At 39.0% G+C, this 12,765-nt stretch overlaps 1 protein-coding gene across 3 annotated transcripts; it reads right to left on the bottom strand.

The window, feature by feature from the left end:
• Positions 1–147: 147 nt before the first annotated feature.
• On the bottom strand, positions 148–12,750 carry plekhm2 (pleckstrin homology domain containing, family M (with RUN domain) member 2). Of its 3 annotated transcripts, XM_008318453.3 has the most exons (20): positions 11,627–12,750; positions 9,747–9,853; positions 9,261–9,370; positions 9,051–9,150; positions 8,863–8,950; positions 8,606–8,780; positions 7,826–7,885; positions 6,439–6,724; positions 5,251–6,042; positions 5,070–5,139; positions 4,829–4,919; positions 4,496–4,560; positions 4,326–4,414; positions 4,036–4,168; positions 3,617–3,801; positions 3,429–3,494; positions 2,989–3,148; positions 2,686–2,865; positions 2,163–2,279; positions 148–2,046 (listed from the first exon to the last, which is right to left on the bottom strand). In XM_008318453.3, the coding sequence occupies exons 1-20, from the start codon at positions 11,684–11,686 to the stop codon at positions 1,909–1,911; spliced, it is 3,072 nt and encodes a 1,023-aa protein (XP_008316675.1). In that variant the 5' UTR covers positions 11,687–12,750; the 3' UTR covers positions 148–1,908. The 3 variants fall into 3 exon arrangements, with proteins under 3 accessions (XP_008316675.1, XP_008316676.1, XP_024915399.1); XM_008318454.3 differs by lacking the exon at positions 7,826–7,885; XM_025059631.1 differs by lacking the exons at positions 9,747–9,853; positions 11,627–12,750 and adding an exon at positions 9,452–9,628.
• Between the last annotated feature and the right edge of the window lie 15 nt (positions 12,751–12,765).

The following is a 12,765-nucleotide window of genomic DNA, read 5'->3' as shown; positions in this document are numbered from 1 at the left end:
TATGATTGTGAAAAAGGCCACATCGTTGCTGCACAAGAAACCACATTTCTTTACAAAGCAGCAGCAGTACTTTTTGCTAAGTGTAATTTACATTCTGTTATAATACCCAATGAAAAATACCCTGACAAAGCATGTTTTTTCAGTAACTACTGTGTATTCCTCATGACTGTGCCAACTTCAACACCCAATAAAAGAATGTGCTCATCTGTCACTGGATAAACGGCTAACAAACCTGTTCAGCTCAAATACAGAAAAACACTGCACCCAAGAGGTTATATGTAGGAAGTGCAACTAATTTGCACGAACGCAAAGGGGAAAAAATTGCTTTAGGTAGGGCACTTAAATCTATGTGTTTCCCAGGAACATGAGTGCATCACTCGCTCTGGTTGGTTGGTCAGGCTTGTCTGAGCTAGCCAAGTAGTCACACGTTAGGATGCACAATCTGCTAATGCCATTAGCCGCTAGCAGTAGGCCCTGAGGCCGAGGGGCAGCAAGAAATAAAATTCTGCCTCAACTCCCAGTCAATAAAGTAAACAGATATTCTTAATAGTAATTGAAGTATTTATCACAATATAAGTAAAACTACACTTGTACCATTTAACAAAATTGATGTGCAAGTATGCATGGAAACCTCCATCCAGCAGATGAAAGTGTAAAAAAAGGAAAATCTTTCATTTTTTAGAATCTTTTTTTTTATATTGATCAACCTTTAAGCTGAGAAATAAGAAATTTAGAAAAACAGAAGAAACCTATGTAACAAAGCGTAGAATACATGAGTTATCATACTATCCTTACTGATCCTTGTTAACGCTGTATGGAGGAAAGAATAATCTAATAAAAAAAAAGCTCCAAAATACAACCATATATCAGACCCATAAATAATGAGATTTAGGCTTCTATATGTACTAAGCAGACTTATCCCACCTAGGACAGGTGAAGAAATCAAAGCTAGTTGTGTTGTATGTGTTGTTATTCCTGCCTACAAGGCCCTACAGACCAGGTTTGGGAAACAGTCACCTGGGGTTTGGTTTAAAGTCACAAACCAGATTTTTAAATAGTAAACAAAATATAAAGGGATTGTATTTTTCATAGGCAAGGGAAAAAAAACAACACCTGCTTCATTCATATATGGCTTATTTGATATGTACTGTACTATATTACAAGAATTATGGAAGAAGCAGAGACATCAAAAACCTTAATACTGTTATCACACTTGTGCATAGAACCTGGTCACGGATCGTTCCCACTTCTATTTAGTGTTTGTATCAATATTCATCACTGATTCAGATTATTTAATTTAATGCAACATTTAAATTGAATTACCCACCAACTGCTTAAATATGACTTGTGTCAGTGGGTTGGGGCTAAAATATTTGTTAAAAAGTTTTTTTTTTTCCATAACACAAATCAGTGTGCCATTCAGCAAATCTATCTCTCTCCATACACTGATGATCAGTGTATTCAGCAGGTACAAAGCAGAAATTGTTATAAAGTAATAGAAATCAGTTGTTTAAATAATAATTATACTATAATTAATAATATTATACGCTTTAATTTGTGTCGTAACACTGTCACATGTACAGCCACAGTGTACAGTCACATAGATCGTCTGGTACTCGATACTTTGGAACCCAGCCTAGGGCAGAAACCATCGCCTGCATTTATCTACCTTTAAATAGAATATGTCTTCATTCAGCTGGAAGTCGATTCATTTTCTTTTTAAAACTAATGTCTTACTGATGCATCTGTGCAAACATAATGTGCCTTACACCTTTCTACGTCTTCTGGATGTTCCTCCAATAGAAACATTCCATCACTGTGTCACTGAGAATTTTGTCCTGTTTAAGTCCCGTCAGAGTCAGGCTACCCAAACATAGTCCTGTGTGTCCTCACATACATGTGGCTCCGTCAGCACCACGGTTCACGCTGGGCTCTGCCTCTGGCCAGACTGTCTGCCCTCTGCCAGGCACTTTTCATCAGGCCGAGGGCCTCACTACAACGCTTTTGCACTGACAGATCGGACACCACCTTGTGGGGAAGGTCAACCTGTGGACAGCAAGAAAACTTGAGGTTTTAAGATGTATGTACATTTGAGTTTATCGCCACAAATATACACTGGTGGAATAAATGCATTTTTATTGAGTTTCCCTGCGTCTTCTGACCTGAAATATGTCCTTCCATGTGGTTTCTAAGGCCTGCAGCAATCGATTTCTCTCATCACAGCTGCTGAAGTATAAGACCCACGGCGGGAGAAACTGGGTCCTATCGGCTGCAAACTCCTAACAACCAGATAAACCATGTTACAATGTGCACCAAAGTAGTTTGACCATAGATTAAATGCCATTATTTTACTTCAATAACCACCAAAACACTTAATAGGCACAGAATTTCTTTAGAAAGATTAGAGTTTATTATCCACAGAAATAGGTTAGTACTGTTTAATCTTCCTTGTAAAATCCTACCTCAGACACCTGACCTAAAAAGTAAAACTACAACAAACAAAAGTTTTGTTGTACATGTGCATAGAAATGAGAGGACTTCTTAGAATAGTAATACTTACTAACTGTTACCAACTGTTAATGTCCAGTAATTGTGGGGATCGTTTTGTGTGATCGCTAAAAAATCCAAAAATGCTAAACAAAAATTTTAGCTAACCCCCAGCACAAAAACAAAAAAGTTACTCACAATGACACAGTACTCCTTTTCATCCTCCAGGTTGACAGCGATGACATCACAGATATCAGCGCTGCCCAGAGAACGGAAAAAGCTGGTCTGACAGTCCTGATGGCAAGTTAACAGTTTTCTGTCTGTTAACACCAAACAGCATGGGATACATGGGGCGGGGGCCACACCCTGAGGGATGACCTGAAAGGAAGACCCTGCTGGTCATTATTGCTAAAATCCATCCACACTGATGTTGTGCACCAACAACCTAAAGGGAACAACAAAAACCTTTGGCAAAGAAATGTAGCAGGAAAGACTCCTCACCCCTTTAGACACAGACTGGCAGAGCAGCTGCATCCAGTCGGCCATGTCCTGCTCATTGTTGGCGCTGAGCTCCAGTGGTGGGCGCTCTGCCAGAATCACTTGGAAGGCGTGGGGCCGTTCTGTGCTGTTGGAACGTCTGCAGCCTCCACAGTGCTCCCCTCTGCTCACAGTAACAAGATTCAAGATGCCTTTATTTGTCAGTGAAATGATGATTGCAATTAGCCCCGATCGCACCAAAGCGGAAAAAAAAAGATAAAATAAAATAGAAAAGGATAAAATAAATATTAAAATAATACTACACCTAAATAAAAATAAAATGGAAAATAAACTGTATACATATTTACATGCTGAAAAATGTGTGAAAATGTAGTTGTTATCGCTCAAATGTTTTGGAACAATACTGAAACTCTGTTATTATCTTTCTGATAATGGAATCTTACCCCATGGTGATGGACAGCAGAGGTATCATGTCAGTTTTTTCTGCATACAGGAAAAGAATCCCTTTGCTGAAAGACAAGAATAAAAATGAGAACATTATCTTTTACAGAACATTACAAAAAGTCACTTAAAATTAGATTTAAAAACTCTTTATGAGACCAATGGTAACTTATTACCAGCTGGCTCATACCTGAGGATGAGGTAGCAGCTTTTCCACAGCTCTTTGCCCAGGTAGGTGGTTCCTGAACAGTACTGCAGAGTCCCTTCCTTTGTAGAGGAATGACCTCCAGGTGTTCCACTTTGAGGAGACAACACCATGTCCATGGGATCTTCCCAGTGGACCAGTGAATAAAGATGAATAGAAATTTCTGAAACCTACGAAAAGCAAGAGTTAATAATAATGGTTGCCCAGCTATAATGTGTGTACACTTCTTATCATTTGCAAATACAAGCAAATGTAATGTGTATAACCTATAGTGTGTCACAGATAATGTGTATAATGCAAAAGTCTATAATCAGCAATGCAATATGACACCACCATTAAAAGCACCATTATGAACACAGAAGCAAAGTTGCACAAAGATTTAAGCTGTTTGTCCATCCATTTACCTCACAGTGAGATTCCTGGGAAACAAACTTAGTCAGAGCCAGTTTTTCCATAGTTGCATCAGTCAGAACTAGGGGGTACGGAGGCTCACGACAACCTTTCACCATGGCTGATTTCAACACAGACAGGAACCAGCTGTATTTAAAAAGAAAAGTGAAGTATAAATGTCAACTGTGGATTTCACGTGTTGGTTCTTCACACGAGACCAAACATGAAAAAACAAACAGCTGCATATGAACAGCAAAACAGAGTTGTTATTATCAGGAAGGAAAAACCATAAGATCAGACTCACATTGTCAGTGAGCAGTCAGCTGTGTCCAACAGGAATTTTCTTCGCCTGTTGGTGCAAACCAATGTCACAGTCTGTTGGTCGAGACCCACCTAAAACAAAAGAAAAACCTCTCTTTAACTTCCTCTGTGTAAATGTGAGACCATGGCGAACTGTTTAAACACGACACTTACTGAAAGATAGTCCAACTCATTATAAGACACAGCATCTTCTACTGTGTAGGGTTTTTCTGCAGCACCTGTAAATAAATGATAAATCAATTAGTCTTTTTGACTTTTTGAGGTCTGCAGTCATGAGCTGTGCCTAAAACCATTTCTATATCCTGTATTTCTTGTCTATAATGTAGAGAATCGATAAAAGCAGAATTGAAAGTATTCTCCCATCTGGGATCTTCTGGGAACTTGCAGCACAAGTACTTTCAACGCCAAGAAGCAATTCATATTCATTTCAACATTTATTTCTATAAACATGTCGCAAGTGACAAAATCAGTGTCTGCAGCACCTACCCTTCCTCAGCAGGTAGATGTAACAGTCAGTGAGGAGCAGGTAAAGTGGCTGCAGGTCTCCCTCCATGTGACCTGTGCTCATCCTCACCATCTAACAAAATGCAAAACAAACATTAACATTTAGTTATGCCAAAGTATTCTATTATTTATTAGCTCAGACAATTGAATTTAAAATAATATATGCTGCCATTATGGATAGTTCACATGATGAAAACAGTCCAGTGAGTTTTTGTGCCCTTACCTTAAAGAGCTGCTCTTCATTCTCTCTGAACACATGGATCATAAGAAGAAGCAGGTGATTGTTGTCCACCCTGAAACATCAACAGTACAGCTGGTTAAAAATGTAAAAAACAAACAAACAAAAAAACAACAACAACAATATCACAATACCAAACTCAAAGTCTTCTAAAGAATCATCATACCTAAACTCTGCAGGGTGAGATGTTTCTGAAGGACTACGCTGTTCTTCATGCAGCTGTGTTTTTTTTGCATTCGTTTTATTCTGGTCTGGACCCTCGCCTTGGACGTCATCATCCTTTTCCTTCACGAGGAGTTCTTGTCCTGTTTGCGTTTTTGCTTCTCTTTCATCTTCATGGCCACCTGAAACAGTCTGTGATTGGCCATGCTCTGAAGTGTCATAGCAGCCACCACCTGCGGGAGCAGAGTCTGGACTGCTGGGGGAAGCGCAGGACGGAGGGGTCTGCAGAAACTGTGAGCCGTTGACCAGAGGGGAGTGAGGCGTCGGCCCCGATACGGGGTCAGGGGGCTTGCCCCCTGAGTCCTCTCGAAAGGGCTGCTGAGCCGGAGGCACAGGTTTCTGGTCATTGGATTTAGTTTCCCCCTCCTGCTTTTCTTCTGTGGGCTCCCACGGTTCCTCCTTATCCAAAACTCCATTAAACCTGTCTATGACCTCTCTGAGTGGTTGGCCCACACTGTCCATGGATGTGTCACTCATTTCCGGGAGACGCAAGAGGCCTTCTCCTTCATCCTCATCTCCCTCCTCCACTGTCTCTGACCCGACCCTGCTTCTGCTCAAACCGCCCTCACTATCCACATAAACTAGAGTGCAGTTCAACGAGTCCACATCCTCGGAGGCCAGGAGAGTGCTGTCCATTTCCATGTGATCAGAGGAGAAGGAGTTGTGAATGCTGCTGCTGGAATCTGTTGAGCCCTTTCCTCGTCGCTTCTTGGAAGATTTCCTTCTTCTGGCTATCCTGTAAGAAGTTATTGTTTATATGCATTTTATCAGTTTTAATAATAGAACATGTAAAAGACATGGACAGTGGTATTGCCACAGACAAATCTGCTTCGCTGTAAACGAACTATATAAAATAAATATGAAATGAAATCCTAAATAATTAAAAAAAAAACATTTCCAAGTTCAATAAGAATACATTTTGTTAAGTTCACAAATGCATTGTATAATTACTTAAAAAACATCATTTTAGGTTCTGTTGTTAATGGACAAACAGTGAAGGCTACACAGCTAAAACATGTCAGGATTCATTTTTTTTAAAGTACATCCTTTCGTTTTCCAAACCTTAATGACAGGTTCAATCATTTCTGGTGTTAACAATGTGAACACACTCCTAGAGGGTTTGCCATCGTACCTGATAACTTCCAGGTCATTGCTGGTGTTCTCTGTGTCCTCTCCAGTGTTGCTATTATGGCAATTGGCCACATGAACTGGAGTGACGTCGGCTGAAGTGTTGGTGGTGTTAGTGTCCGAGTCCTCGTTGAAGGGGTTGTGTCTGTAGGTGGGGCTGTGTTGAGAGGGATGGGCTGCTGCTTTAACCTTGACAGCGCTGGTACAAAGGACCACTCTGTCACTAATGACAGTTTGCGGATCAGAACCACTGGATCGTGGACAGCTGGCCTGGTCAGTCAGGTCACCTTCTAACATTGTGAACCAGAAGACAAAACAGTTTTAAATTCAGGTCAGCAGTGAACATCACTTCTTTTTAAACAGCCAAAGAAGAACACTTGGGTTTTGTTTCTCTGGTGGGAAAAATTTGGCCAATTTGAATTAAATGGTTGAAGTTGTTGTACACTAGTCCTACAACACATGTATCTATCACTCATTATTAGGTCAATGAAGCCATGCAACAAAACCTGTGTTTTCCTTTAACAACCTCCAACACTGGGTTAGGGGCAGAAGTGCTGACTAGATGTCCCTGCAGGGTCGGAGAGGCACAACGTCCAACCCCTGGGACATTACTTGTTTGATCAAGTAGCAGCTTTTATTGCATTGACACTGGGTTTGGTTGAACATAACTGATGTGGCTTTAACAGAATGACTATGAACAACATCAGCCAGAAGAGGCAGAAGGTGCTACTTGTTTTTTTTTTATATTTTTACACCACACATCTGTTGAAGTGAACCATCACCAGTGCCATACACCAAACACAAACAGCAGACAATAAGAAAACATGACACAGGCAGATATACATTGTACTGGACAAACTGGACAAGGTGAGTACCAACTGCTTCAAGCATTTATCTGGCTGTGAAAAATGACAAGGCCATGTGAGTTACACATGCAGTGAGTAAAGATAACAGTTCCCATGAAACAACACTGCACATAAACACAATCCCATCAGAAAATGTATAATTATATAAAGGTTTCTCAAACTTATTTCTGCAAATAACTGCTGTTTCTGTTCTGGTTCACATTGGTTAAAATAAAACCTGTTAGCACAATCAGGCTAATCAAATCCAATTAAATCTTCATTATATCCAGTAAATTAATAATTACAGTCATCAAAACTAATATCTAAAAAAAATGACACCATAAAACACTGGGACAGCTGAAACTTTCATATGTCAAACATTTTATTCTGTGACTGTCCTTAAACCTTAATTTCCATCAGGGAGCTACATTTTATAGAAAACATGTCTAATAGAGTGACTAGCAATAAATAAGCACACACTGGAAAAATCATGCAACATAGCGAGAGTAAAAAGAGGAGGGAGGAAGTGGTTGACCAATGTCCCACCTTCCCAGTCTGCACTTGGCAATGACTGCAACACAGGGAAGATGTCACCAAAATCATAATCTAAAAAAAGGAAGGATAACATTTAACATTAGAGAGATGTACTGAGAATAAAGAGATGGGTCATGACACACACACACAAAAAAAAAATTAAAACGTGAAAATCAAAATGACCGAATGGGTTGAGAAACACACAAGGTGACACACGAACAAAAAGAAGAACTAATGCAGCATGGTGTGGTCGGACATGGGGAAAGCATTCAACTGACCACACTGAGAACACTATCTAACGCACATGATACAGTATGATTCATTTAATCCGATTCACTATGGTGCGTCTGACTCATCATAGCCTTTTAGGTTCAACGTCATTTCTGATCCACACAACCTTTGGCTTAGAACAGTCCGTGGACTTAAGTCAACTGCAACAGAAATCAACAATTAAAGGCTGATGTTTCTAATGTAACCATTTAGCAGCATATTAACAGAAAAGTGTGGTCTAGATAATGGCAGTCAGTGCATACAATAACTGACATCACATACAGAATAGACACAAAAAAATGGAACATTGGTTGGGCATAGCACAGCCCTGGGTATTAAATGTAATAATATGCAGCTGTCCTTTAAACTGTATTTCCTCAAATAATACATCACATCATCACATTAATTAAAAGTCCACTTTCAGCAAAAACAAACCATTTCTGCTGCTCTCCAAAGATATGTAAAAGCCTTCAATTATGCAAACATCATATTCCATTGCAAGAAAAACACTGCATGCCTTACCTTCACTAGAGGGGGCTATGGCACTGTCGTCCCACTCCAAGTTGGTGGATGTCAGGGAAGTAAAGGAGTGTAATGATAGACTGTCAGAACTGGGCAGCCTCTCTTCAAAGTCCAGGAGGTTATGTGGTTTGTAGTACTCTGGCATGTAGGGGGCCACGTCCAAATAGGGCACATCCTGAACAGACACGACCCCACAAGAATGTTACAAAGATGTTAAGGACATGTTGAATTATTACAGCAATTAAACAGTTTCTAACCAGCTCCAGATCGAAGCGAATGAACTCGAGGCCAGACACCAATGTGAGGAAAAGAGTGAGGTGGTCATGACTGCAAACTAGTGCATTCCTGTAAAGGAGAAACAAGTATAAGATTGATGTTTATGTTATGTATAAGAAAGTGTTTTTAAGTTTGATCACAAACCTATAACAGAGTCTAAATAACATACTTGAAGTAATACTTGTGCAATAATCCTTGGTTTTCCTGGAAAAGGCGCAGGTAACTTTCCAGAGAGCTCTCACTCAAGGCAAGGTATAACCAGGCTCGACCTGAACACAACACATGAGTTCTTTTTCTACAGAGGCAGGATGATTCAATGAATTATTCCTGATGCTCTTTTAACCCTTGACTGTGCACAACTGCATTGGAGATGTCTTACTTCGACCCAGGTGGGTTGCTATGTGTTGCAGTTCATCTATTTGTCGAACAGCTTCTCTCCTGGTGAAGTGAAGGACCAACACCCAGTAGCCTGATGAGATGTCCTGCAGCCTGCAATGGTGAAAACAATATCACATGCATGGTCCTGAAGGCAGACATGTTCCAAACACATAATCACTGTCAAAACCAGACCTGGGCACAGAGGGCCGCTGTGGCTGCAGGTTTTTCTTCCAACCTATCCAGAACACACTGACTGACCAATCAGCTGTCTGAAGACTCATGGCAGTTGATTAAATAAGTCAAGACAGGTGTGCTGCTGCATGGTTGGAACAAAAACCTGCAGCCACAGCAGACCTTTGTGGACTTAATTGTCCATCCTTGATCAAAACTGACCTGACACCTCCAATAATGGACAGATATTTGATATTGGTGAAGCACTGGGTATACTTTAAAACATTTTGTCTTTCTTGGGCCAAGAGACTCTTACCCATAGAGCAGGGCATGATCAAGGTGTTCGCAGAGGCGTTGCAAAACACGGTCGTGGTTTCTGATAGCTGGAGTCTCATCCTCACAAGCTGCAAAGTAGCTCTGCAACTGCAGACATTGCAAAAAATGATTGCACAATTTCCAGTTACAAAGTTGCTACAATGTGACTTTTAAATGTGTTTGTAGGTTGTAGAGTTTAAATTTACATTTACAAAGTTGAAGTAGTTTGGTCAATAATTTTTATTGACCAAACCAAAACATGTAAGTAACTGTACAGTTTTTAAAAAGCTCCCACAGACAACTAGTTCATTCCTAATGATAGTAGCTTAATTTTGCAAACACCAACATCTGATCCTATTATTCAACTGAGACTGGGTCTTCTAAATTAACCCAAAATATTTGTGCCAAAAATGTAATAGTTTTAAAAGCATGATATTTCAAAGTAATGTTTACTGCACATCCAACACTTTATATAAAATAAAAATAAACTATAGATGATAATTAATTCTGCATGCAAAATGTACTGGACTCTATGTGAAGGGAACACTGGAAGAGAATTAACATTAAGACAGTAATCTTACAAGGAAAAACATAAATTAAGTCACCAAGGCCTTGAGGGCAAAACAGTGAAAAGCTGCTGACCTAAATGTGTTGTGATATTCCACTGTGCTCATACATACTGCTGGTAGTTGTTTTTCCCTGACAAATTGTTTCTAACTCATATGGACACAGTTGTTTTTTAAGAGGCTGTTTTGCATTTCAATTGTTACTTACTCATTTCAAACCCAATGTACTAGCATTGACTGGGTTACTAGCATACAGAATAAAATAAGCGAAAACTCTTTATTACCACATGATCATTTCCTCTTTACAAAGACACCATAGGCATCTTGTTGAACTGGAATTTGACTAAGTAATGTTTGTCAAAGAAAAAAAACCTCCCACTCTCACAGCCAGACACATTTCAGTTAACCAAAAGAGCACAGGACAACTAATGTCAATTCCTTTGGATATTAACAGATTAAAAAGAATACAAATAAGAACATGTACTGTATGTGGTGCCTGTTTTTCCACTTAGAGAAAACATGTAATTATGTTGCATATAAATGCACAGAAACTATATATATCTGTATGCAGTTGAAATAAAGCAGATCAATATTAAACATTTAATGTTAAATTCTAAAAAAGTAACGGGCCATCTTGTGTCTCAAAAACTTTGGCATTAACTGTGTTAAAATAATATTGGCAAAAGAACCGATTCTCTATTTTCTGCAAAAATATAAATATAAATTGATTCCACGATATAAAAAAAAGAAGATAGGAATGCAATTTTTATTAAAAAACAAGATTATTGGTTTATCCACAGTGGGCAAGCGGAAAAAGATGGTGATCCATCATGGCAGCTTCTAGTGAGGACCCCATCCTGATGTAAACAAAAATATGAGTTTGATCCTGGGAAATGGAAAAAAAATACATATACTTTTCAGACGCTGTGAAATATCATTAAAAATGTTAAATTATTCAAACTTTCACGTAGAATCAATCATAGGGAATGCTCCTTTGACACCTTTGCTGCAGTGGGTGTCTATGACAGCACACATGCCGCAGTGAACAAACAAGGGTAGGGATGTTCTGAAAAATTGTTCACCATTCTCCAAATGGATACTACATCTTGACAGAAGAAAACCAGACGTAATGTTTCATGACAATGAGGACAAGGCCCTACAGTGTCTGTCTCCCCTTACACGAGTTTAAAGTTACCCCGCTCTTTACAGACAATAGACGACCTATCGTTAGCCATAGCACATAAACACGTGAAAAATTCTTATTTATAACCGATTCAATAACGAAACGTTCCGACTAACAGGAAACAGGTCCTACCTTCTTAACAGACAAGGAGATGTTTTCCAGTATGCGATCCTTGACTTTGAGCTGGTCCATCACTGCTGCTGCTGTTGTTTCTGTTGGCAGCTTACAGCAGGTTGTCAGCTGACTGTCTCAAAGCTGTGCCCAGCTATGTTCTTTTGCTAAAGCTAACACAGGCTAGCTGACATGATATTGTCCCACTGCTTTAACAACCCTAACACCGTACGTCTCACTGTCACTTATTGACAGTGCCGCTATATTAAAGCAAGCATATAAACAGACACATTACGATGTGTTAACTCCTTTCTACTAATTCCGTTTTAGCTTCGCTTACGTTTTAGCCGCAGCCGTCTGACTTTTTTTTTTCTAGTTAGCCGCCGGGGCTGGACTGGAACTTCGGAAGTCAAAAACGATTTATTTACCTTCTTAAATACATTACGTTATCAACGGTTTGTTTCAAATCCATATTTTAAAGTGTTTAAAATGTAAGTAGTTTAAAGCATTTTTTAAAAAAGCTAATTACGTCTAACTTTTTGTGCTGTTAACCTAAAGTCAGCAGGCGACGTCATCGGAGGCCCCAGTGCGCCTGCGCAAAACTACAATCCGTACTTCGTCATAAAATAAAAGTGTTGATTGTTTGGTTAAAATAAAACCATAAAACTACAATCCGTACTTCGTCATAAAATAAAAGTGTTGATTGTTTGGTTAAAATAAAACCATAAACTGTGTAATTAAAACATTATCGATAAAACGAATTACTAACTAACTTCTAATTTAGTACGTGTGGCTTTGGCAGCCTATTGGTATTTATCCATTAAATTTTAATTAAGTTTGTCCTGCTTTACGTTCCGTTTGTTTTAATAGAAACTGTTTCTTAATGTTGGTCTTTTTTTAAAATAACATAACTGTTGGGAAGAAAAATCTGTCACTACATCTCACTGATGGTTCTTTGATCTTAATTGCAGGTTTCAGATCTTTTTAGTTGAAGAAGCAGTACGTTTCGTTTACGCACATAGCTTTAAAACGATACATTTTGTCACATTTCGTATCATAAGGATGAATAATAATAGCATAATAATACTATTAGTACTATACTATTAATAATAATAATAATATTAGTTATATAAAGCATGCAATTATTGTCACTATAATGC

The sequence above is a fragment of the Cynoglossus semilaevis genome, chromosome 10 (assembly GCF_000523025.1).
Source record: "Cynoglossus semilaevis isolate Cse_v1.0 chromosome 10, Cse_v1.0, whole genome shotgun sequence".
Taxonomy (NCBI): Eukaryota; Metazoa; Chordata; class Actinopteri; order Pleuronectiformes; family Cynoglossidae; genus Cynoglossus; species Cynoglossus semilaevis.
Note: the sequence above shows the minus strand (reverse complement) of the source record. Positions and strands in the feature narration are given on the sequence as shown.